The following is a 20834-nucleotide window of genomic DNA, read 5'->3' as shown; positions in this document are numbered from 1 at the left end:
TGCCATACAAACGATCGCTTGATGTAGAGGAAAAATGCAAATCTTTGAATGTAAAACTGCAAATATAATATGTATAGGTGAATACAATGAAAGCAGGTATTACTTCATTGTTTTTTAACACAAATATATATCATTTATATTGTATGGTTTTTTATTCATAGAAGTTCTATCTGCAAGGGTATATAAACTTCGGCGTGCCGAAGTTAGCTTCCTTTCTTGTTAATTTTCGAATGCCTTACAAACTTTATCTAACAAAAAATTATAGAAACGGTGATAACGAAGTCCTAGAGTTTAATTGCGGAAGAAAATGTATTTGATATTTATCTTAATAATTAAAACCCATGACTTGTCCAGATAACACTTAAAATCACTTGAGTCACTTCTGTGTGACACTAAATAAAAAACTTCATTGCGTGATACTTGTCTACGATTTATTGCCAGTTATAAACTTAATAATTATAACACATCGTAATCTTCATAGTTCAGGATACCCTTATTGTAGAGGAAGGGATACAGGTCTTTCATTACGCTACCAAAGGCGGGATTGGAAAGCATCCGCAGTCGAAGGCTTTCGCCTTCCTCTGTTTCCGCAGACAAGTTGTGCAAGTTGCTGTCCTTGTCAGTGGGAAACAGGATAATGGGCAGATGATTCATGAGACCGAAGAAAGCTGCAGGAGAATATTTGTTTAAAAGATATATAAATATATTTTGAAAACCAGAATATACCGTAGAATGAGTGGGTCTTCTTGTACATGGAACTCTGTAAATCCCTGAGCTGGGGCAAAGGCTTCTTGAACTTCAGCACTTTAAGGCATTCGACTAGGCGGTCCCAGTAGATCCTGACAAAGTTGTCGAACTCCTTTAGGCGTATGTCCGTGGCAGCCGACAGGATGATAAAGAAGAGCAGATCCTTAGCCGGACTGCCCCACATAGTTATCTGGAAGTCGATAAGAATGAGTTTGTCCAGGCTGCCATCGGGAAGATAGTTGCTCATCAGGTTGCTCGACCAGAAGTCTCCATGATTGAGGACATTGAACTCATTGGGGTCCAAGTCCAGGGTACTCAGACATTGGGCCCAATACTGTTCCGTGGTTGGCTATAACAAATAAGGACACCGGCTTAGTTGCGTATGGAGTTCAAGGTCTTAAGTCTTTAGTGCTTACAAAGGTTTTCACGTATTTATCAGCATCCTCCATGCCCCAGGTAAGCATGGCTTTCTTAAAAGACTTCTCCTTGAGATTAAATCCATCTACGTGAAACTTTTTAACATCACGGGTGACAAATCCTTCCAGAAATTCCTTGGGATAGGGGCCATTCTGCTCCTCGTACACCGAACTGGCTGCATGATACTCAGCTAATTTCTGAAGTGCCCTCGTCATGTGCTCCATGTCCAGGCCCTTTGTACGATCCACATTCTTGAACTGCTTTACTTTCAGATCCTCAAAGATGAAGTAGATGTCTCCGTCTCGCTCCTCGGTGTGGAGACATTTCGGCGCTAATTGTATATTCCATCCGGCATCCTTGTAAAGTGCTTCGAAGGCTGGAAGATATGTCTCGTACATCTTGGCCTCTTTGGGGAAAAGCCCGAAGTCGGTGATGTCATTGCCTCCACGCTCTTCCGGGAGCATTGTCTTAAAGATGTACGTTTTGGTTTTGACAGAGCCATCTGGGAATGGTTAAATAAGGATTAGTAAGATAAAAATTTGCTTTTAATTGGTTCTGTATGGAATTCAATACATTTAGTTTAAATTAGTTATGTCAAATACTGATATATTTTATAGTTACTCGAATTCATTTATTTTTATAACTAATAATCGCAATATTTCCCCTTCTTTATCAATAATTGTGCAACAAATTCACATATGCTTATCTTTAACTCACCCTTCATTTCCAATTTGAAGTAGATCCTGAGCATGGTCGAGGTGAAGTTCTCACCCGGTGGAATCGCAGCCACTGGTGTGAACTTAAGGACCTTCACATGATCCGGTTCGTCTTGGGCCAAAACCTTCTCGAAATACTTCTCGTTGATCCAATCGGGAATGATCAGATTCTCGTTGGGATTCACAATCTCATCAGTCATAGTTTCGTTTTGACCACAACCTCTCCCGGCACCTGTTAGTCCAGAACTGACTTTATTTTTACAAATGTTCGGGGGAGCTTTTGCTTTTATTGGGGTTTCTTATCATCACCGATTTCACTCGGTTTGTCTATATAATTATCGTTATAATAGCTCAATCTTATCGAGCTTGCTAATTATTATAAAGTTTTTATATCATCACGAGTCTGCATTAAGGATGTCATTTGTTTCTAAATAAAAATTTCTTTTGTTTTACATTTACTTACTGGTTTGTCGAAAGAGTATTCATTGACTAGAAACACAATATGTGTATGACCTTGACAATCAATAATCAGCAATTGACAGAAGGCTTGGCGTTACCCCACGCGCCTTTTCAATGCTGATTAATCAGTATTTGTTTGCGATATACTATAAACTGTAGCAAGTGTATCAATTTTGATATGAATAACAATCGTTTTATTTGTGTTATTTCACAAGAAATATTTCAATTATAATCTGAACTTGGTTGCTACAGGAGAGAGCGTGCTTAGAAAAATGAATACTATATATAATTAATTCGAAACACGCATGCGAATAATATATATAGTGCTCGTTAGAGAACTTTCTGCACATTCATGAACACTACGACGATCGTTAATGATAGTAATTATTTTCCGGGGCATTTGTTTAGTTTGTTTTCATATCTCAAAACGCAAGTCATGGTGATGGTTTGGACTTGACTTGGCTGATGACGTCAGCCAAAAGTGTGATTAGTTTGTTGAGGGAGATGAATCACTGAAAAGGGTTCATTAGAAAGCGATTAAGAAATTCCTAAGTTTGCTTTTTTTTAATTGTTGGAATTGTTTATTTATACAAGGTTTTTATACATTCCAAAATTGAGTTTTATTTCCTTATATCAGAGATTCATAAGTTATTTGTAGTCATTAAAGTTAAAGATTCCGCGATTGTAGAAAAAGGGATATATTTCCCTCATAAGATTGCAAAACGAAGGATTTGTAAACAAACGCAGGCGAAACCTGTCACCTTCTTCATCGTCCCTCATAAGGGAATGCAAGTTGGACTCCTTGTCCGAGGGGAATTGGATTACAGGCAAGTGATTGAAGATGGCAATGAAGGCTAAAAAGTATAAGATAATATATATTCCAAGAAATTCTTATAGAAGTTTAATCTTACCATAGATAGTGTTGTTCTCCTGATACAAGGACGTCTGAATGTCTCGCAATTTGGGAAGGGGCTGCTCGTATTTCAAGAGCTTCAGGCACTCTACCAGTCGCTCCCAATAAATCCTTACAAAATTGTCAAACTGCTTTAGCTTTATATCCCTAGCCGCCGAGAGGGTGATGAAGAAAAGTAGATCCTGGGCAGGACTGCCCCATTTGCATATCTGAAAGTCCACCATGATAACCTCATCAATATTGCCATTGGCCAGATAGTTGCACATAAGATTACTGGACCAAAAGTCGCCATGGGTAAGCGTGTTAAAGGCCTTGGGATCTGCAGTCAAATTGCTTTCACACATTTTTACATACTGCTGTGCCGTGGGCTAAGGAAATACTCAATCCTTGATAATAGATAGACCAAAATATTTATAGGGCTTACTCACAAAACTCTTGATGTACTTTTCCTGGTCCTCTAAGCCCCATCCCGCCATGGCCTTGTGATAAGACCTGGCCTTAACATGAAATCCCTGTTCATGAAGCTCAACTTTGTCCTTCGCAATGAATCCTTCCTCGAAATGATCGGGATAGGATCCATTTTTCTCAGCATAAACTGCAGCTGCCGCATGGAATTCAGCCAGTTTTTGTAGAGATCTCTTCATGTGGATGAGGTCCAGACCCTGAATGCGATCAACATTTTGGAAATGCTTCACTCCCAGGTCCTCGAACACAAAGTGAATGCCGTTCTCGCGCTGATCTGTATGCAGACACTTGGGCGCCAGCTGAATCTGTTCTCCAGCTGCACGGTAAAGCTCCTCGAAGGCGGGAAGGTAGGTCTGGTACATCATCAGCTCCTTATCAAAGATGCCACCCTCACGGATATCCTTGCCGCCGCGCTCCTCAGCCAGCATGGTTTTGAATATATACGTCTTGTGCTTGGTAGTGCCATCTGCAAAGATAGTAAAATCATTAAAATAACAAGAGGTAAACTTGGTGCCGTGTAAACTTATTAAACTTAAATGACTCGAAATGCAAGCTAATGACATTCTCACGTGTCGTTCCTAAGCTTGCTACTTACACGCTGAACTGCTGCTCTTTGGAAAGAATTAATTCTGTTGACGATTTGGGCGTCCGCTTGGACCCTAAACTTGACTTTATTGATCATATTTCGTCTATGGTGAATAGAGCCAGGGGTGTGCTTGGATTTATTAAACGGTGGTCGAAGGAATTCAATGACCCCTATGTTACTAAATCCTTATATACTTCCTTAGTTCGTCCTATCCTAGAATATGGATGCTGCGTTTGGAGCCCTCAGTACGGCGTCCATAGTAAACGCATTGAGTCGGTTCAAAAGAACTTTTTACTTTTCGCTCTACGCGGTTTAAATTGGGATGCAAACCAAAGATTACCTTCCTACTCTAGTAGACTCCTATTAATAAACTTGCCGTCCTTAGCCAATCGTAGAACGATGCTAGGGATAACCTTTATTTTTAACCTTATACATGGTGATGTGGAAAGTGCTGACTTGTTGAGTCAGCTTAATTTCCATGTACCATGTAGAACTACTAGATCCTATATCCCATTAGTGTTGCGCCACTGTAGAACCTCCTTTGAACTGCATGAACCTTTTAGAGTGCTATGTGCAAATTATAATGATTTGTACACACTAATCTCTAACGTAGATACCCTTCCTAAATTAAAATCTTTAATACTAACACACTTAGTAAGCATGCAAGCTAACAATCTGGCAGCACGCCGGTAGTTCAATTTTCCTCGTATTCTGTCCTATATTTTCCATCGCGCCTACTAACACCTAACCCTAACAGGCACGTGCCTGGTGTCATACGGGCCACTTGAATGTACTGAACTTAGTGCATCAACGTCCAAGGTATTATATATCATTTCACTTTATCTTCCAGACTTCGCTCTTCTTACCCTTCATTTGAAGATCAAAGTGAATTCGCAGCATAATCGAGGTGAAGTTCTCGCCCGGCGGAATCGCAGCCACCGGGTTGAAGCTTAGTATCTTCTCATAATTTGGCTCATCTTTCTGCAGAACCTGCTCAAAGTATATCCCATTTATCCACTTGGGTATCTCCAAGTGTTCATTAGGATTAATGATATTATCCTTGCTGTTGGCCATGTTGCTATCTTTGTGATGTTGACGCTTCAGAGTTTCTCTTTCGACTGAGTCAGTGACGTTCGTTACACGGTTTACATATGGATAAAAGTAGTTCAAAGTTAAGAGAGAGCTTTTTTCCCTAATATAATAGTTTGTTGTCAGATTGACTCAGCATTTATGGTTCAAATTAATTTGTAAAGCTTTCAAGCTGAAACGACAATCAAATCAAACGAGAGAGCGGAGGCGTTATTAGTACTTATCAAACCTTTTTTCGTCAGGTGTTGCATGTAGAGCCATCGAAAAAATAAACTGATAATAATTTCAACAAATTTAATGCTTATTACACAGACAGCTCCAATCAAAAATGTTTAAATAGAGGAATCTATTCCATATAGAATTTAGTTTACCTCCAAAGCAATTGCGTGAATATGGCCGAGGAAAGTTTCAACGCCGACGAATTGAATCCGCCAGAATGGCTGAACCGTCATTTTGTTACCGAAGTACTGAGTGGCCATGAAAAGGCACCTGAACTCAAAATAACTGACCTGACCTTCGCTCCGGCCAGTCCCAAGGGCGATCACTATGCCAGCATTATGTTCCGGGCCAACGTGAAGTACACCACCCAGAAGGGTGAGTTCACCAAGTCGCTGATCATCAAAACAATGCCCGAGGCGGAGGGTCTAAAGAAGGACATGTTGGTCGATTCTCCACTGTTCATAACCGAGATTGGCATGTACACCAGGATCCTGCCGGAGTGCGAGCGGATCCTTCGCGAGGTGAATGACGATGCCAGGCTGTATGTGGACTGCATCTACCACAGTCTCAGCCCGAAACAGGTGGTCATCTTTGATGATCTCGTGGAGATGGGTTACGCTGTAGTGCGAAGTCGTTTTCTTACGCAGGAGGAGATTTGTAGTGCCTACGGCAAGCTGGCCAAAATTCAAGCAATTAGCATGAAAATGATTAACGAGGTGAGAGATTCTTTATTATTATTTAATTTAAATTAATTACTTTCTAAGTACATTTTCTTATTGATATATATATATATATATATTCTCTTAATTCAGCGTCCCGATTATCTGAAGGACTTTAAGAACGGCATGTGTGATATGCCCGGCATAATGGACAGTCCCATTATAAGCGCAGGCATGACTCCTTTTATTGAATTTTTGGCACGCAATCCGGAACTGAACAAATACCAGGCATACTTTGAGAAGATAAAACTCCATTTCAAGGACCAAGTGCGGGAAACCATGCAGGAGTATCGTAAGAATCCCCGGAAAGACGGATACTACGTGCTCTGCCATGGGGATTACCACAGCCGGAATATGATGTTCAAGCACAACAAGGAAACTGGAGGCTTCGAGGATTGCATGTTGCTGGACTACCAGGGCTGCAATGTGACTTCCATGGCCGTGGATCTCATATATTCCATCTACATGCTGATGGGGCCAGAGCAACGAGCTGAGGAACTTGAATACCTCCTCAAGTACTACTTCACAGTTCTGCTGGAGACTCTGGGAAAGATTGGCTATCAGGGAGAAATGCCCACTCTCTCAGGGTTCTGGGCTGAAATAAAGAGGTTCAGATATTATGGTTAGTAGGGTGGTATCTATATTATTATAATTGAATAACCCTGAACAATTTGCTTTTAGAGTTCCTTATGGTCAGCACTTTCCTTCCCGTTTCTGTGGGTCTCAGAGAGTATAATTTTGACATTGAGGAAATGCTTCACAACGAAGAAACCAGAAGGAAATGTTATCATTTTAAAGGATATCTCGAGGATGCCAAAAAGATGTTGGAGAGATTTGAACGATCGGGCTACTTTGAGGATCTTTGAAAAATATATATACGTGTTCTATAATAAACCTTAAACAACTTACAAGAAATTTAATTCTCTTTTTGAAATAAATGCGATTAGTGTTTATGAACAGAAAAACAACTTCTCTATTACAATAAATATGTAAAATATTTGTATACCTTTGCAGGATGGTATTATATTAGTCAGAAGCTTGTGAAGAAATTATTTCTGATCTTATCAATATATAATTCTTGATCAGCATCAACAGGACAATCGTTCTAGGCATCAGTGAAGAAAACAAAGTCAGTAGTCCGATTTTCATAACATTCAATACAAAATTCTAGATTAATATATAATGGCAATATTCAAATTTGATAAAAATCTGTTAAAACTGCTACTGGTAAAAGTGTATAGAAAAATAACTGCATAGCTTAATTCAAATAGCTTACTCCTAAAATTGTTCCAAAACAAATCTCGCACATATGATGCATATGATTCCCAACTCTTTCTAACATCCCCGGAACAAAGTGGCTTCTACCGGCCAAGTCTCAGAAATGTGTTGTGTTACAAAAGTTGCAAGTCATTGTTTATTAGTGTTCAAAATTAGTCACAGATCATACATTCTTACTGGTCATAGATACTTTCTGGTCATAGATACTTACTGTCCACAAATTCTTACTGATCATAGTTACTTAATATTCGTTGATACTTACTGATCATAGTTACTTACTGGTCATAGGTACATACTGTTGAGAGATACAATATCCTCTACCGTTTCTCTTGCAGTTATATAATATAGTATTCCGATTTTTATTAAACTAAAAAATAAATTTTAAAATACTAAAAGATAGCTTTGAATTAAATTAGATAAAAATATGTTAAGACCTGTAAAATTGCAATATTATTTTTTAATTTTCCGATCATTTCTATGGCAGCTTGTATATGATGTTACCGTGCGAACTCAAACAAATCCCAAAGATTGTTTCTATAGCAACCCAAGCAATTCTACGGAGACTCTTATCTCTCGCTCTTAGAGAAAACAAACTAATAACTCATGCAAATCTCTTTGTTTTTTTTAGCATTTCGAACTCAGTTTCTCTTTTTGAAAACCATTTAAAGTTGATTTAATTGAATGAGCTTTGGCCAGTTGACTCTCTTTGGGTGAATGAAAAACAACAAATTATTAATTTGGCTCATCTTTCTGCAGAACCTGCTCAAAGTATATCCCATTTATCCACTTGGGTATCTCCAAGTGTTTATTAGGATTAATGATTTTATCTTTGCTGTTGGCCATGTTGCTATCTTTGTGATGTTGACGCTCCAGAGTTTCTCTTTCGACTAATTCAGTGACGTTCTTTACACTGTCAAAGTATGGATAAAAGTAGTTTGAAGCTAAGAGAGAGCTTTTTCCCGTAATATAGATTTTTGTCAGGTTGACTCAGCGGTTTATGGTTTCAAATCAATTTGTAAAGCTTTCAAGCTGAAACGACAATCAAATCAAACGAGAGAGCCGGATGTGATATTAGTACTTATCGAACTTTTGTGGTCAGGTGTTGCGTGCGGAGCCCTCGAAAAAATAAACTGATAACAATTTCAACAAATTTAATGCTTATTACAAAGAAAGCTCTGATCATAATTGTTTAAATAGAAGAAGCTCTTCCATATAAAAGTTAGTTTACCTTCAACGTAATTGCGAGAATATGGCCGAGGAAAGTTTCAACGCCGACGAATTGAATCCGCCAGAATGGCTGAACCGTCATTTTGTTACCGAAGTACTGAGTGGCCATGAAAAGGCACCTGAACTCAAAATAACTGACCTGACCTTCGCTCCGGCCAGTCCCAAGGGCGATCACTATGCCAGCATTATGTTCCGGGCCAACGTGAAGTACACCACCCAGAAGGGTGAGTTCACCAAGTCGCTGATCATCAAAACAATGCCCGAGGCGGAGGGTCTCAAGAAGGACATGTTGGGCGATTCTCCACTGTTCATAACCGAGATTGGCATGTACACCAGGGTCCTGCCGGAGTGCGAGCGGATCCTTCGCGAGGTGAATGACGATGCCAGGCTGTATGTGGACTGCATCTACCACAGTCTCAGCCCGAAACAGGTGGTCATCTTTGATGATCTCGTGGAGATGGGTTACGCTGTGGTGCGAAGTCGTTTTCTTACGCAGGAGGAGATTTGTAGTGCCTACGGCAAGCTGGCCAAAATTCAAGCAATTAGCATGAAAATGATTAACGAGGTGAGAGATTCTTTTACTTTCTTAGTACACTTTCTTATTGATATATATATATTCTCTTAATTCAGCGTCCCGATTATCTGAAGGACTTTAAGAACGGCATGTGTGATATGCCCGGCCTAATGGACAGTCCCATTATAAACGCCGGCATGACTCCTTTTATTGAATTTTTGGCACGCAATCCGGAACTAAACAAATTCCAGGCATACTTTGAGAAGATAAAACTCCATTTCAAGGATCAAGTGCGGGAAACCATGCAGGAGTATCGTAAGAATCCCCGGAAAGACGGATACTACGTGCTCTGCCATGGGGATTACCACAGCCGGAATATGATGTTCAAGCACAACAAGGAAACTGGAGGCTTCGAGGATTGCATGTTGCTGGACTACCAGGGCTGCAATGTGACTTCCATGGCCGTGGATCTCATATATTCCATCTACATGCTGATGGGGCCAGAGCAACGAGCTGAGGAACTTGAATACCTCCTCAAGTACTACTTCACAGTTCTGCTGGAGACTCTGAGAAAGATCGGCTATCAGGGAGAAATGCCCACTCCCTCAGGGTTCTGGGCTGAAATAAAGAGGTTCAGATATTATGGTTAGTAGGGTAGTATCTATATTATTATAATTGAATAACCCTGAACAATTTTCTTTTAGAGTTCCTTATGGTCAGCACATTCCTTCCCATTTCTGTGGGTCTCAGAGAGCATAATTTGGACATTGAGGAAATGCTTTACAACGATGAAACTAGAAGGAAATGTTATAATTTAAAAGGATATCTCGAAGATGCCAAAAATATGTTGGAGAGATTCGAACGATCGGGCTACTTTGAGGATCTATGAGAAATGTACTAATTTATTTGAAGCTTGTAAAGGAATTATTTCTTGCTCAATAAATCATATATATTCTAAGGTTGCATCTTTAAAATTATCAAAAATTTACAAAAAATTGTATTTTTTAAATTTTAAATTCTTTAAGGAGATTTTAACCTTAACATAGGAAAGTTTTCGGAATTGAAATTAATTCTTTTTTGATTGAGGTAAATATCGGCACAAAGAATGGTATTATAATTTCAGTCTGTGAGGTTGTGAACAAACCATTTGCGACCCTGTGAATCCATATATTGATCAGCATAGTTTCAATTTTGAAAAATTGAAAAAAAGTTTTATGTTTTTAAATTTTAAATTGGGTTTGCAGATTTATTAACCTTATAAAAACTAGTAAAAGAAAGCTCTCCGAAATGAAAGTAATGCATTTTTGACTTAGTTATAAGTGTTTAAAGCTTTGATTTATAGAAACAAATGTCATATAAAAATTACAATAACTAGAAAGGAAGCTAACTTTGGCCGAGGTTTGTATACCCTTGCAGATTGAAATTCGATCACTAAGAATTAATAAAATATAAATTATATATGTTTTCTCTATTTTTAACGATCGTTTGTATAGCAGCTATGTGATATAGTAGTCCGATTTTTAATACATTTTACAATAAATTCTGGCTCAATATATAATGTCTATACATAAAATTTGATGAAAATCTGTTGAAAAATGAAAAGGTTATAATTCTGTCTCTAAAAATTTTCCATGGCATTTTCTATGGCAGCTATGTATATAGATATATGTATATACATATATAGTCCACCGATTTGACATGATCCGATTTATATGCTAGTAAAATTAAATAGAAGGAAAACTCCATAGTTTAATTCAAATAGCTTGCTCTTAAATTTGTTCCAAAACAAATCTTGCGCATGTGTACATATGATTCCCAACTCGTTATAACATCCCCGGAACGAAATGACTTCTGCCGGCCATGTCTCAGAAATGTGTTGTGTTACAAAAGTTGCAAGTCATTGTTTATTAGTGTTCGAAGTTAGTAACTGAACATACATACTTACCTGTCACAGATATTTACTGGTCATAGTTAATTACTGGTCATATATACTTACTTTTCTGAGTTACTCACTGATCATAGTTACTTAATGCTCACTGATACTTACTGATCATAGTTACTTACTGGTCATAGGTTCTTACTGTTGAAAGATACTTACTAATCCTCTACATGTAAGAACCGTTTCTCTTGCAGTTATATAATATAGTATTCCGATTTTTGAAAAACTTAAAACGAAATTCTAAAATACTAAGAGATAGCTTTGAATTAAATTAGATAAAAATATGTTAAATACCGTAAAAGTTTAAATTTTGTTGTTAATTTTCCGATCATTCCTATGGCAGCTATATGATGTAGTCGGCCGAATCCAAACAAATCCCACAGATTGTTTCTATAGCAACCCAAGCAATTCTACGGAGACTCTTATCTCTCGTTCTTAGAGAAAACTAACTAAAAGCTTCTACGTATCTCACCGCCTATAGCTCTTTGTATCTTTTGCATTCCGAACTAAATTTCTCTTCTTGAAAACCACTTTTAGTTGATGCAATTGAATGAGCTTTGGCCAGTTGACTCTCTTTGGGTGAACGAAGAACAACAAATTAGTAATCGAAATGTCTGAATGTGCTGATAACATTGCGTACAATAAAGATGAGTTGGTGCCACCCGGATGGTTAGACAAAAACTTCATCACGGATGTCTTGAGCAAACATGAAAAGGCACCTGAGCTCCAGGTAACCGATCTTAGATTCTCGCCGGCATGCCTCAAGGGAGAGCATTATGCCAGCATCATGTTCCGGGCCAAAGCCAAATATTTAACAGAGAAAGGGGACTTTGAAAAGTCGCTCATCATCAAAACGATGCCAGAGGAGGAGGGTCACAAGAAGGATTTGATTGGAAGTTCTCCGCTCTTTGAAACCGAGGTGGGAATGTACTCCAAGGTGCTGCCCGAGTTTGAGAGGATCCTCCGCCAGGCAGGAGCACATACGAAACTCTGTGCGGATTGCATATATCACAGTCTGGAACCTCGAAAAATACTCATCTTTGAGGATCTCAAGGAGACGGGTTTCTTTGTGCTGAGAAATCGGGAAGCGAGCAAAGAAGAAGTAGATCGCGCCTACTTCAAACTGGCCAAGTGGCATGCCGCCAGTCTGAAAGTGCAGGAAGAGGCAAGTTACACTTGTTGACATTATTTGGTTTTTATATTGCTTTTCTTTTTTCTAGAAACCTGAGCTACTTAAGGAATATACCCATGGGCTGTTGGAGATACCGCAAATCATGCAGGAGTCCTTTATGAAAACCGGAATGCCCTATTTCGTTGAACTCCTGTCCAATGATCCGGAGCTGATCAAGTACAAAGCCTATTTTGAGCAAATTAAACCTGACTTTCTGGAACGACTTAAGGGAGAGTGGAAAGGCTTAAGAGATAACCCCGAGGTAGACCAATACAGGGTACTTTGCCATGGTGACCTCCACCTACGCAACATGATGTTCCAGTATGAGAAGGGATCCTTTAAGGACTGCATGCTGCTGGACTTCCAGATAAGCCACCTCTTTCCGCTGACCTCAGATCTGGTTTACTCGATATATATGCTAATGGAGCCAGAGCATCGATGGAAGTTTTGGGATGATTTTATTGATTACTACTTTTTCGTTTTCCGTAATACTCTTGAGGAAATCGGTTACAAGGGTGAAATGCCCACTGAAGATGGTCTTTGGGAGCGCTTAAGACAGCACAAATACTATGGTTCGTTTGATGTTTACATTTTTTAGATTATTATTGTATAATCTTATTCGACTGACTTCCGCAGAGTACTTCTTCATAACCACGTTCCTGCCTCTAATGTGGGCTCTTAGGGAGACTTCCGTTGACTTTGGTGAACTTTTGCAAGATGACGAAAGACGTCGGAAATGCTATTACTCTGAGGGTTACATCAAGGATGTTAAGAAAATACTCTTTCGATTGGATTTATACGGATACTTTAGTGATGTCTAAACAGATAACATTCTTTAAAACAATATTATATAATGATCTGAAATCTTAATACCTGCATAGATATTCCTGTAAGCCATACCTTTATATACACATATATAGATCGAGTAAGCTATATAAAGTATTAAATATAAAAAAACCACACTCCTATTTATAGTATGAAATATTAATGAACGAAATATTCAAAAAGAAATTGGGGATAATGTTTCTCATATGTTGCACCAATTTAATGTAATTGAATCTACAAAATAATTAACTGCTGTTTTTTTTTCGCTTAAATTTCAGTTGATTGTTGTCACAACTGAGAAAAAGTTTTAAAGCATTTTAATTTCACAAACAGCAAAAAGCTTTTTTTTTATCTAAATACCCATAGCTTTTGCTAAGCTTAAGCATGTTACATTTCAAATTGAAATACTCTCTCTGGAGTCCATATAAGTGAATGCAGGGAGCGAGATTGGTTCAGTTTGTTCACTTTACTAAGAGGAAACACCAAAGTTTACAGTTTACAAAAGTTTAAAGTGTGTCAACAAAATGTCAGATAACACAGATAACAGCCGGTTCAATCCCGATGAATTGGTGCCACCGAAATGGCTAAACAAAAACTTCATCACAGAGGTTCTGCGGAACAATGAAAAGTCACCTCAACTAGAGGTGAACGAACTTCACTTCTCACCGGTTTGCCTCAATGGAGAACACTGCGCCAGCCTCATGTTTCGGGCCAAAGTTAAGTACTCCACAGAAAAAGGTGACTTCGAGAAATCGCTGATAGTGAAAACGGAGCCCGAGGAAGAAGGAGAGAAAAAGAGCTTTATCGGGACGTCCCACATTTTCAAGACGGAGGTCCGAATGTACTCCGAGGTGCTGCCTGAATTTGAAAGAATCCTTCGCCAGGCAGGAGACCGTACAAAACTATGTGCGGATTGCTTATACTACAGCCTGGAGCCAAACCAGGTGCTAGTCTTTGGGGATCTTGCGGAGGACGGCTATTTTATGCTGAAGGATCGCGAAGCCACCCTGGATGAGATTCAACGCGCCTACTTCAAGATCGCCAAGATGCATGCTGCCAGCCTGAAAGTGCAGCAAGAGGTAAGTTAACATTCGGAATTTCATTTACTCTATTTAATGCTTCTTATCTTTCCAGAAACCGGATTTTCTCAAAGGCTTAAACTACGGACTGTTCGAGTTACCGAACTCCATGGAGAAACCCTTTCTAGATTTCGGATTTTCCTGTTTCATGGAACTTTTGAACGAGGAGCCCGAACTTAATAAGTACAAGCCCTACTTCGAGGGCATCGCGGCAAATTTCCAACAAGGTTTGAAAGAAGAGTGGCAGGAGCTTCGGGATAATCCCAGAAATGATCAGTACTGGGTGCTCTGCCATGGAGATGTCCACCTCCGCAACATGATGTTTAAGTACCAAAAGGGATCCTTCGAGGACTGCTTGCTCGTGGACTTCCAATTCACCAGTCTTTTCCCACTGACAATGGATATGGTTTACTCCATATATCAGCTCTTGGAGCCCACGTATCGCTGGAAGCATTGGGAAGATATGATGAACTATTACTTCTCTGTCTTCGAGGATGCTCTTAAGAAAATCGGTTACAAGGGGGAAATGCCCACCCATACTGGATTCTGGCAGCGCCTGCAAAAGCCCTCGTATTTTGGTTAGTTCATCCTTTAAATATTTAAACCAATACGGTCTATATGCATTCTGATTCTTTTAGAGTTCTTCCTGATGACCATCTACCTGCCCATGATTCCTGCCTTCAGAGATAAGGATACGGACTTAGGCGAAATTCTCAAGAGTAAGGAAGAGCGAAAGAAATTATACTTTGTTCAAGAATACGTTAAGGAAGTGAAAACATTGCTGGCTCGATTTGAAAAGATGGGCTACTATCAGGTGAAGATTTAAACAGATGCTATTTTGAATATATAGATATATAAGAATTTTTGTACAAATCAGTATTTCCTAATACTTTATGTATTACAAATTGTATTTACATTTACAAATCGAATTTATTTGTTTCTAAAACTATAAATTTGATTTAAAACTCACAGGAGAGTCTATCAGATAGCTCAATTTGATTTGTATTATTATGTGTGTGGTCAACTCATAACAACACAAATTAAACACAAAAAAAAAGCAAACAATCTAAATTTGTATCTCATTTGAATCGCTAATTTCCATGTGACTATGGTCAGTGAGCTGGAAGTCTGATGAATGAGAATTATTTGCGTGTTCCTAATTATAAAACCACTGTCGCAAGCAATTAAAGCAATCATTTATGACGCAGCTTTTGTTTTGCTCAATGCCAAAATTGCTTGGGGTACAATTATCTTTCCGAATGATTTCGACTGATTAAATGTAAACAAATAATAGTGAAAAGGTAACATGTGGTAAAGAATAACCGATATCAACAAGTGTGGAGAGTATTTTGCGGTCAAAGGTATTTCTAAGAGTTAGCAATACTGGAACCCCATTTCGAAATTCTATTCTGTCTTACTCAAGCATGATTAGCACGTTGTGAACGTTTTATTTGTGGACATTAATTAATAATTATTGAAGTGATAACTGCTGATAAATACACAGAGGGGCTGGCACCTACGTCACTAGTTTCTGATTTTACGCCCACAAAAGACTCTCAGAGGGAATAGCGTATTTTGCACAGTAATAAAACTCTATTCTTATATAAAGTTTTCTCTTCTTTCTGAATAAAAAACCCCAATTTTCAAGGCACGTTTACTTGATTTCAGCCAGTCATCATGATTGTTTACTACTATAATGTTGTGTCTGTGTCTGTCCAAAGTTCAACCCACCTATTGATACAAGAGATACTTGCAGATTTCTGTTTAAATTAAATAAAAACGTGTATTTCTTTACTTGCTCTTATGATATATGATATCACAACAATTGGGCTAAATTCTAAGGAGGTTCGGGAACCAAACCTACACGGACTTTAGAAGTCCTTTGTTATCGAAAAACGGCAATAACACTTTCATAGCATTGGCATAATACGGATTAATAAAGGTTCTGTATCGCAGAGCATCGGCCTCGGGTCCTGGGGCCATCATCATTTTCATATTGGCATCCTTGTCGGTAGGCATCAGGGTGGCCACCATCACACCCATGGCGGTGAGGGGTCCTGAAGCGAAATAAATTATAAATAAATATACAATAAATTCATTTAATAATATAATAATAATCAATTACTCAAGGAAAAAGGTCAATTTCTTTATTCAAAAAATTGGCATAAAAACTCACCATAGAATCCGTATTTCAGCATCATGACGTGGATATCCCTCAAGGATGGAATGGGCTTCGAGTACTTCAGGAGCTTCAGGCACTCGACCAGGCGTTCGTGATAGATCTGAATAAAGTGGTCAAACTCTTTGACCTTAATGTCCAGAGCGGCGGAGGTGGTGATCAGGTACCACAGATCTTGGGCCGGAGTGCCCCACTTGCCGATCTGCAAATCCACGAAAATGGTCCTGTCGATCTCGCCGTTGTCCTTGTAGTTGAACATTATGTTGTTGGACCAGCAGTCGCCGTGATTCAGCACATTAAACTCGCTCTCGTCCACCTGGTTGATTTTTAGGGCTTCCTCGAACACCTCCACCGGACTCCACATATTTGCTATGTACTTGTCAGCGTGCTCCAGTCCCCATTCGGCCATCGCCTTGAGGAACTGCACCTGGCGCATCTCGCCCAGCTTCTCGAAGAGGTCACGGCTTTGTTCGTTGTACATGGACATGGAATACATTTGGTCGAAGGGTCCGTTGATCTCTCTGACCACAGCGGAGGCGGCATGGAACTCGGCCAGTTTCTGGAGAACTCTTCGCATGTGCGCCATATCGAAGCCCTTTAGGCGATCGGCATTCTTAAAATGCTGGCGACTTAGATCCTCAAAGACCAGGGTAATGAGCTCAGCAGTGGTCTCCACGTGGAGGCATCTGGGTGCCAGCTCAACGTCCAACCCAGCCTCCTTGTAGAGCTTTACGAACTGCGGTATGTGCACCTCGTACATTTTCTTCTCCTTGGGGAAAAGGCCCATGCCAGCGACCACATCCGCTCCACTGTCGGCCTCCAGCATGGTCTTGAGAATGTAAGACATTTTCTTTTCGCTGCCATCTAATAAATTATACGTACAAATAAATACAAATATAAGTAGAATTCGAATATCTTCATATTAATTTGAATATCAATTTACCTTTCAGCAATATATCCACAATAATCCTGATCATAATTGAGGTGTAGTTCTCCCCTGGTGCTGTGGCCGCAATCGGAACAAAGTTGACGATTTTATCGAAATTCGGAACATCCTTTTCGAGAATCGGCAGGAAGTAGTCCTCGTTGACCCACTTGGGAATGTGCAAGTATTCATTGGGATTGACGGCCTTTTCCGAGCTGCTATTCGGCGACATTCTGAGGCTGCTGCAATACAAAAAAAAAATCTATTAATTGTCTGTCAGCGAAAGTGATCAACGGACCCAAGATCAAAGCAATTAAACTATTTTATATAAAATGAGAGAACCCAATGTTATGTCAGCACGAACACGTTGGAACAAAGTCTAAAATATTCAACGGTATTTACTTTCTTTTACACTATATCTAAAAGACAGATAATTAATCATTCTTTTACACTATAATTATTTATAACATGTCGCTGTATAAATTAAAAACAGGTTTGGTTTATAATGAAAGGTTTTGTCTCTTATAAAAGTTGAAAATAATAATATAAATTTAAAGTTTGCAACTGTTTTTTTGCTGCATCATCTTGACAAAGCACCCGTGAACTTGAACTCATAGATGAATTTGTTCACACAATTTTTATAATACGTTTATATAGCTTTCATTGACATCACTTGATTGCACAGGAACTTGATTTAAATTTGAGATTTAAATTCTAAGCAATTAGTAAATTAAGTAAATTGAATTTAAAATATTCCGATATTTATGGCGAATTTCCGCATGCAATTTAAGGTAAATTTCTCCTCAGAGTGCCCCCACAAAATGGAAGGCTTCTTCAATTGTTATTTATTACTGACCGACTTTTTGAAGATAACAAATTTAAATAAAGATTCTCTGCTGCGGCGTGTCCGGCGATTTCTAACGACAATCAAATACTGAGCATTCCGCTGGAATCACATTCATTTTTATACCCAAAGGCAGAGTGCGAGGCAAGTGGAACGTTTTGTGTGCGGCTCTCTGATAGCGTAAACGGGTTTAAGTCTAGGCGGTATTAAAATCGGTGGGGCGGGGTTATTGGGTAGAAACGGAAATAAATGGAGCAAAGTTTAACAATGAAAACGCATAATAGTTTCCTTTATCTCTGGAAACACCAAATAATCATAAAAGACCTTACCTCTGTGTCACATTCGAAGTTCGATTAAATAATTGAAAATATTGGGAAATGTTTATTGTTTGTGAAGAAGGCATTTTCATTCATTATCATTATTTATAGTATAGAAAGATAACTCAATAGTTATTTGGATATTTTATTGATAACAACTAAAATGATGCCTGGGTATTATGCGAGATGTAATTACATTTCGACCAAGGTATTTTAGGGCATGATAAATGTGCACTTGCTTTTATTTTACAATTAAAGATAAAGATTTGCCAAAGTACAGATTGGCAGATATATAGACAGAAGTTTTCAATGCAGCAAAGGAGTCATTTCCGACCATATAAAGTATATATAGCAATGATAAACATCAAAAGCTGAGTCGAGCCCAATTTGCAGCGTCCCGAAGTAAGCTTTCTTTCTTGTATTCTTTTATTTTTTTAAAAAAGGACTATAAACTAATAATCTAAAATACCCTTCCTATAGAAAAAAGGAAGCAATTGCCGCATGGCTTTGACGTAATACGGATTTGTATAGGTTTTGTAGCGATGGGCTTCAGCTTCAGGACCTTCCCCCATCATATTTCCCATATTAGAGTCCTTGTCTGAGGGCATGAGAGTGGCCACCATCACTCCAGTGGCTGTAAAGATGCCTGTAAATTGGGTTAATAAAAACGTATTCAAACAAAACAGTAAATACCATTTACTCACCCCAAGAACCGCGTCGTATCATCATTACGTGCAAGTCCCTCAAGGTTGGAATCCTTTTCGAGTAGTTTAGGAGCTGCAGGCACTCGGTCAATCGTTTGTGATAGATCTGTATGAAATGGTCAAATTCCGTGACCTTAATGTCCAACGAGGCGGATGTGACGATCATGTACCACAGATCCTGGGCGGGAGAGCCCCATTTGGCCATTTGAAGGTCCACAAAGATGGTTCTGTCGATCTCCCCGTTATCCTTGTAGTTAAACATTATATTATTTGACCAGGAGTCGCCATGGTTCAGTACATTGAACTCGCTCTCGTCCACCTTATTGAGGCGAATTCCCTCCTCGAAGGCATCCGTGTCCGAAGGAAACTCTTTGATAAATCTCTCGGATTCCGGAATGTCCCATTCCTTAACTGCCTTCATAAAGGTGGCAGTATTGCTCTCAGATAGGGAGGTAAAGAGTTCCCTGTTCTCCTCCACAAACAGGGAGTTGTAGTATCGCTCATCGTAGGGTCCATTCACTGTTCGATAGACAGCCGAGGCTGCATGAAGTTCTGCCAGTTTTCGGAGGACACAACTGATGTGCGGCAGATCAAGGCCCTTGAGGCGATCAATGTTCCGAAAATTCTGACGACTCAGGTCCTCGAAAACTAGGGTAATCCTATCCTTTATCTCCTCGTAGTGAACACACTTGGGGGCCAATTCGATATCCAACCCTGCCTCTTTGTACAGTTTCACAAACTGGGGTATGTAAGTCTGGTACATCTCCATCTCCTTGGGAAACAGTCCCATCTGATCAACCATGGCGCCACCCTTGTTAGTGTCCAACCCGGTTTTCAGTATATACGAGATACGTTTTTCGCTGCCATCTAAATTGCAATGAGATTAGAAACTCCCAAGAGTTAAAAAGTGCACTCTGCTTACCTTTCACCAAAATATCCATAAAAATCCTGACCATAATCGAGGTGTAGTTCTCTCCAGGAGCCGTGGCTGCAATTGGTGTGAAGTTGACAATTTTATCGAAGTCTTTGACATCTTTCTTCAGAATGGGCAAAAAGTACTCCTCATTTATCCACTCAGGTATGACCAGATGTTCGTTGGGATTAATTGGTTTCGGCGCCATGACTTTACTATTAATAAAAAATATTGATGAGAAATAATTCTGAATATTTGTGTCATTCACTTACCGATTGAAGGGATATTCAACTTGTCGAGAGAAGAAAAATCTTATACGGTTAGTTTAGCCGTAAAGGCGAACCTCAACTAAAGAAGCCTTTGATTGCGTTCCGAGTTAAATAGTGGCCATTTTAAGTGAAATGATTGTAATCACAATCAAGCCAATTGAAATAGAAGAAAAGGTACACAAATATTTAATCTTAAAGCGTCTAACATTGAAAGGCAATGTTGGTCTGTGAATTGTAAATGCAATGAACAAAAGATAAAGAATATAAAACTAATCAATTGCTGCAGTTATCTAACAATAATCTACAATAATATCACTTGA

The 20834-nt window shown here is 39.1% G+C and overlaps 8 protein-coding genes across 9 annotated transcripts; 4 read left to right on the top strand and 4 right to left on the bottom strand.

Moving 5' to 3' along the window:
• Positions 1–409: 409 nt before the first annotated feature.
• Positions 410–2283, bottom strand: LOC110186660 (uncharacterized). Its single transcript, XM_020955924.2, has 4 exons — positions 1882–2283; positions 1164–1666; positions 727–1096; positions 410–668 (listed from the first exon to the last, which is right to left on the bottom strand). Exons 1-4 carry the CDS (start codon positions 2078–2080, stop codon positions 457–459), a joined length of 1284 nt encoding a protein of 427 aa, XP_020811583.2. The 5' UTR covers positions 2081–2283; the 3' UTR covers positions 410–456.
• Positions 2284–2892: 609 nt separating this feature from the next.
• LOC110186689 (uncharacterized) lies at positions 2893–6009 on the bottom strand. The gene is made up of 3 exons (XM_086840524.1): positions 5170–6009; positions 3681–4183; positions 2893–3620 (listed from the first exon to the last, which is right to left on the bottom strand). The coding sequence occupies exons 1-3, from the start codon at positions 5375–5377 to the stop codon at positions 3231–3233; spliced, it is 1101 nt and encodes a 366-aa protein (XP_086696650.1). The 5' UTR covers positions 5378–6009; the 3' UTR covers positions 2893–3230.
• On the top strand, positions 5780–7295 carry LOC110186667 (uncharacterized). Its single transcript, XM_086840523.1, has 3 exons — positions 5780–6327; positions 6424–6952; positions 7012–7295. Exons 1-3 carry the CDS (start codon positions 5785–5787, stop codon positions 7194–7196), a joined length of 1257 nt encoding a protein of 418 aa, XP_086696649.1. The 5' UTR covers positions 5780–5784; the 3' UTR covers positions 7197–7295.
• Positions 7296–8302: 1007 nt separating this feature from the next.
• Positions 8303–10307, top strand: LOC110186535 (uncharacterized). Its single transcript, XM_086840521.1, has 3 exons — positions 8303–9400; positions 9466–9994; positions 10054–10307. The coding sequence occupies exons 1-3, from the start codon at positions 8858–8860 to the stop codon at positions 10236–10238; spliced, it is 1257 nt and encodes a 418-aa protein (XP_086696647.1). The 5' UTR covers positions 8303–8857; the 3' UTR covers positions 10239–10307.
• Positions 10308–11791: 1484 nt separating this feature from the next.
• LOC110186801 (uncharacterized) lies at positions 11792–13427 on the top strand. The gene is made up of 3 exons (XM_086840520.1): positions 11792–12453; positions 12509–13031; positions 13096–13427. The coding sequence occupies exons 1-3, from the start codon at positions 11899–11901 to the stop codon at positions 13278–13280; spliced, it is 1263 nt and encodes a 420-aa protein (XP_086696646.1). The 5' UTR covers positions 11792–11898; the 3' UTR covers positions 13281–13427.
• A 270-nt stretch (positions 13428–13697) lies between these two features.
• On the top strand, positions 13698–15428 carry LOC110186551 (uncharacterized). Its single transcript, XM_020955756.2, has 3 exons — positions 13698–14363; positions 14419–14941; positions 15002–15428. Exons 1-3 carry the CDS (start codon positions 13809–13811, stop codon positions 15187–15189), a joined length of 1266 nt encoding a protein of 421 aa, XP_020811415.2. The 5' UTR covers positions 13698–13808; the 3' UTR covers positions 15190–15428.
• A 692-nt stretch (positions 15429–16120) lies between these two features.
• On the bottom strand, positions 16121–18443 carry LOC110186560 (uncharacterized). The gene is made up of 4 exons (XM_020955765.2): positions 18324–18443; positions 17486–17706; positions 16540–17406; positions 16121–16420 (listed from the first exon to the last, which is right to left on the bottom strand). The coding sequence occupies exons 2-4, from the start codon at positions 17697–17699 to the stop codon at positions 16224–16226; spliced, it is 1278 nt and encodes a 425-aa protein (XP_020811424.2). The 5' UTR covers positions 17700–17706; positions 18324–18443; the 3' UTR covers positions 16121–16223.
• A 590-nt stretch (positions 18444–19033) lies between these two features.
• Positions 19034–20647, bottom strand: LOC110186672 (uncharacterized). 2 transcript variants are annotated; one of them, XM_020955938.2, is made up of 4 exons: positions 20518–20647; positions 20255–20460; positions 19333–20199; positions 19034–19274 (listed from the first exon to the last, which is right to left on the bottom strand). In XM_020955938.2, the coding sequence occupies exons 2-4, from the start codon at positions 20451–20453 to the stop codon at positions 19081–19083; spliced, it is 1260 nt and encodes a 419-aa protein (XP_020811597.2). In that variant the 5' UTR covers positions 20454–20460; positions 20518–20647; the 3' UTR covers positions 19034–19080. The 2 variants fall into 2 exon arrangements, with proteins under 2 accessions (XP_020811597.2, XP_020811598.2); XM_020955939.2 differs by having other exon boundaries at positions 20255–20455; positions 20518–20631.
• Between the last annotated feature and the right edge of the window lie 187 nt (positions 20648–20834).

This window comes from Drosophila serrata, unplaced genomic scaffold (assembly GCF_035046125.1).
Source record: "Drosophila serrata isolate PLE 108 unplaced genomic scaffold, ASM3504612v1 contig_382, whole genome shotgun sequence".
NCBI classification, from domain to species: Eukaryota; Metazoa; Arthropoda; class Insecta; order Diptera; family Drosophilidae; genus Drosophila; species Drosophila serrata.
The sequence above is the reverse complement of the archived record's forward strand: the minus strand, read 5'-3'. Positions and strand labels throughout refer to the sequence as shown.

What these genes read in the sequence shown, in the direction of transcription:
- LOC110186660 (XM_020955924.2), bottom strand. Translation starts at nt 2,080, where the DNA reads ATGACTGATGAGATTGTGAATCCCAACGAGAATCTGATCATTCCCGAT. An exon ending in CTTCAAATTGGAAATGAAGG is followed by an intron (nt 1,667 to 1,881) that starts GTGAGTTAAAGA and finishes AACCATTCCCAG; the next exon opens with ATGGCTCTGTCAAAACCAAA. An exon ending in GAAGACCCACTCATTCTACG is followed by an intron (nt 669 to 726) that starts GTATATTCTGGT and finishes ATTCTCCTGCAG; the next exon opens with CTTTCTTCGGTCTCATGAAT.
- LOC110186689 (XM_086840524.1), bottom strand. Translation starts at nt 5,377, where the DNA reads ATGGCCAACAGCAAGGATAATATCATTAATCCTAATGAACACTTGGAG. An exon ending in CTTTGATCTTCAAATGAAGG is followed by an intron (nt 4,184 to 5,169) that starts GTAAGAAGAGCG and finishes CTATCTTTGCAG; the next exon opens with ATGGCACTACCAAGCACAAG. An exon ending in AAAAGTACATCAAGAGTTTT is followed by an intron (nt 3,621 to 3,680) that starts GTGAGTAAGCCC and finishes GTATTTCCTTAG; the next exon opens with CCCACGGCACAGCAGTATGT.
- LOC110186667 (XM_086840523.1), top strand. Translation starts at nt 5,785, where the DNA reads ATGGCCGAGGAAAGTTTCAACGCCGACGAATTGAATCCGCCAGAATGG. An exon ending in GCATGAAAATGATTAACGAG is followed by an intron (nt 6,328 to 6,423) that starts GTGAGAGATTCT and finishes CTCTTAATTCAG; the next exon opens with CGTCCCGATTATCTGAAGGA. An exon ending in AAAGAGGTTCAGATATTATG is followed by an intron (nt 6,953 to 7,011) that starts GTTAGTAGGGTG and finishes ATTTGCTTTTAG; the next exon opens with AGTTCCTTATGGTCAGCACT.
- LOC110186535 (XM_086840521.1), top strand. Translation starts at nt 8,858, where the DNA reads ATGGCCGAGGAAAGTTTCAACGCCGACGAATTGAATCCGCCAGAATGG. An exon ending in GCATGAAAATGATTAACGAG is followed by an intron (nt 9,401 to 9,465) that starts GTGAGAGATTCT and finishes CTCTTAATTCAG; the next exon opens with CGTCCCGATTATCTGAAGGA. An exon ending in AAAGAGGTTCAGATATTATG is followed by an intron (nt 9,995 to 10,053) that starts GTTAGTAGGGTA and finishes ATTTTCTTTTAG; the next exon opens with AGTTCCTTATGGTCAGCACA.
- LOC110186801 (XM_086840520.1), top strand. Translation starts at nt 11,899, where the DNA reads ATGTCTGAATGTGCTGATAACATTGCGTACAATAAAGATGAGTTGGTG. An exon ending in GTCTGAAAGTGCAGGAAGAG is followed by an intron (nt 12,454 to 12,508) that starts GCAAGTTACACT and finishes TCTTTTTTCTAG; the next exon opens with AAACCTGAGCTACTTAAGGA. An exon ending in AAGACAGCACAAATACTATG is followed by an intron (nt 13,032 to 13,095) that starts GTTCGTTTGATG and finishes TGACTTCCGCAG; the next exon opens with AGTACTTCTTCATAACCACG.
- LOC110186551 (XM_020955756.2), top strand. Translation starts at nt 13,809, where the DNA reads ATGTCAGATAACACAGATAACAGCCGGTTCAATCCCGATGAATTGGTG. An exon ending in GCCTGAAAGTGCAGCAAGAG is followed by an intron (nt 14,364 to 14,418) that starts GTAAGTTAACAT and finishes TTATCTTTCCAG; the next exon opens with AAACCGGATTTTCTCAAAGG. An exon ending in GCAAAAGCCCTCGTATTTTG is followed by an intron (nt 14,942 to 15,001) that starts GTTAGTTCATCC and finishes TGATTCTTTTAG; the next exon opens with AGTTCTTCCTGATGACCATC.
- LOC110186560 (XM_020955765.2), bottom strand. Translation starts at nt 17,699, where the DNA reads ATGTCGCCGAATAGCAGCTCGGAAAAGGCCGTCAATCCCAATGAATAC. An exon ending in TGTGGATATATTGCTGAAAG is followed by an intron (nt 17,407 to 17,485) that starts GTAAATTGATAT and finishes ATAATTTATTAG; the next exon opens with ATGGCAGCGAAAAGAAAATG. An exon ending in GCTGAAATACGGATTCTATG is followed by an intron (nt 16,421 to 16,539) that starts GTGAGTTTTTAT and finishes ATTTCGCTTCAG; the next exon opens with GACCCCTCACCGCCATGGGT.
- LOC110186672 (XM_020955938.2), bottom strand. Translation starts at nt 20,453, where the DNA reads ATGGCGCCGAAACCAATTAATCCCAACGAACATCTGGTCATACCTGAG. An exon ending in TATGGATATTTTGGTGAAAG is followed by an intron (nt 20,200 to 20,254) that starts GTAAGCAGAGTG and finishes ATTGCAATTTAG; the next exon opens with ATGGCAGCGAAAAACGTATC. An exon ending in GATACGACGCGGTTCTTGGG is followed by an intron (nt 19,275 to 19,332) that starts GTGAGTAAATGG and finishes CCCAATTTACAG; the next exon opens with GCATCTTTACAGCCACTGGA.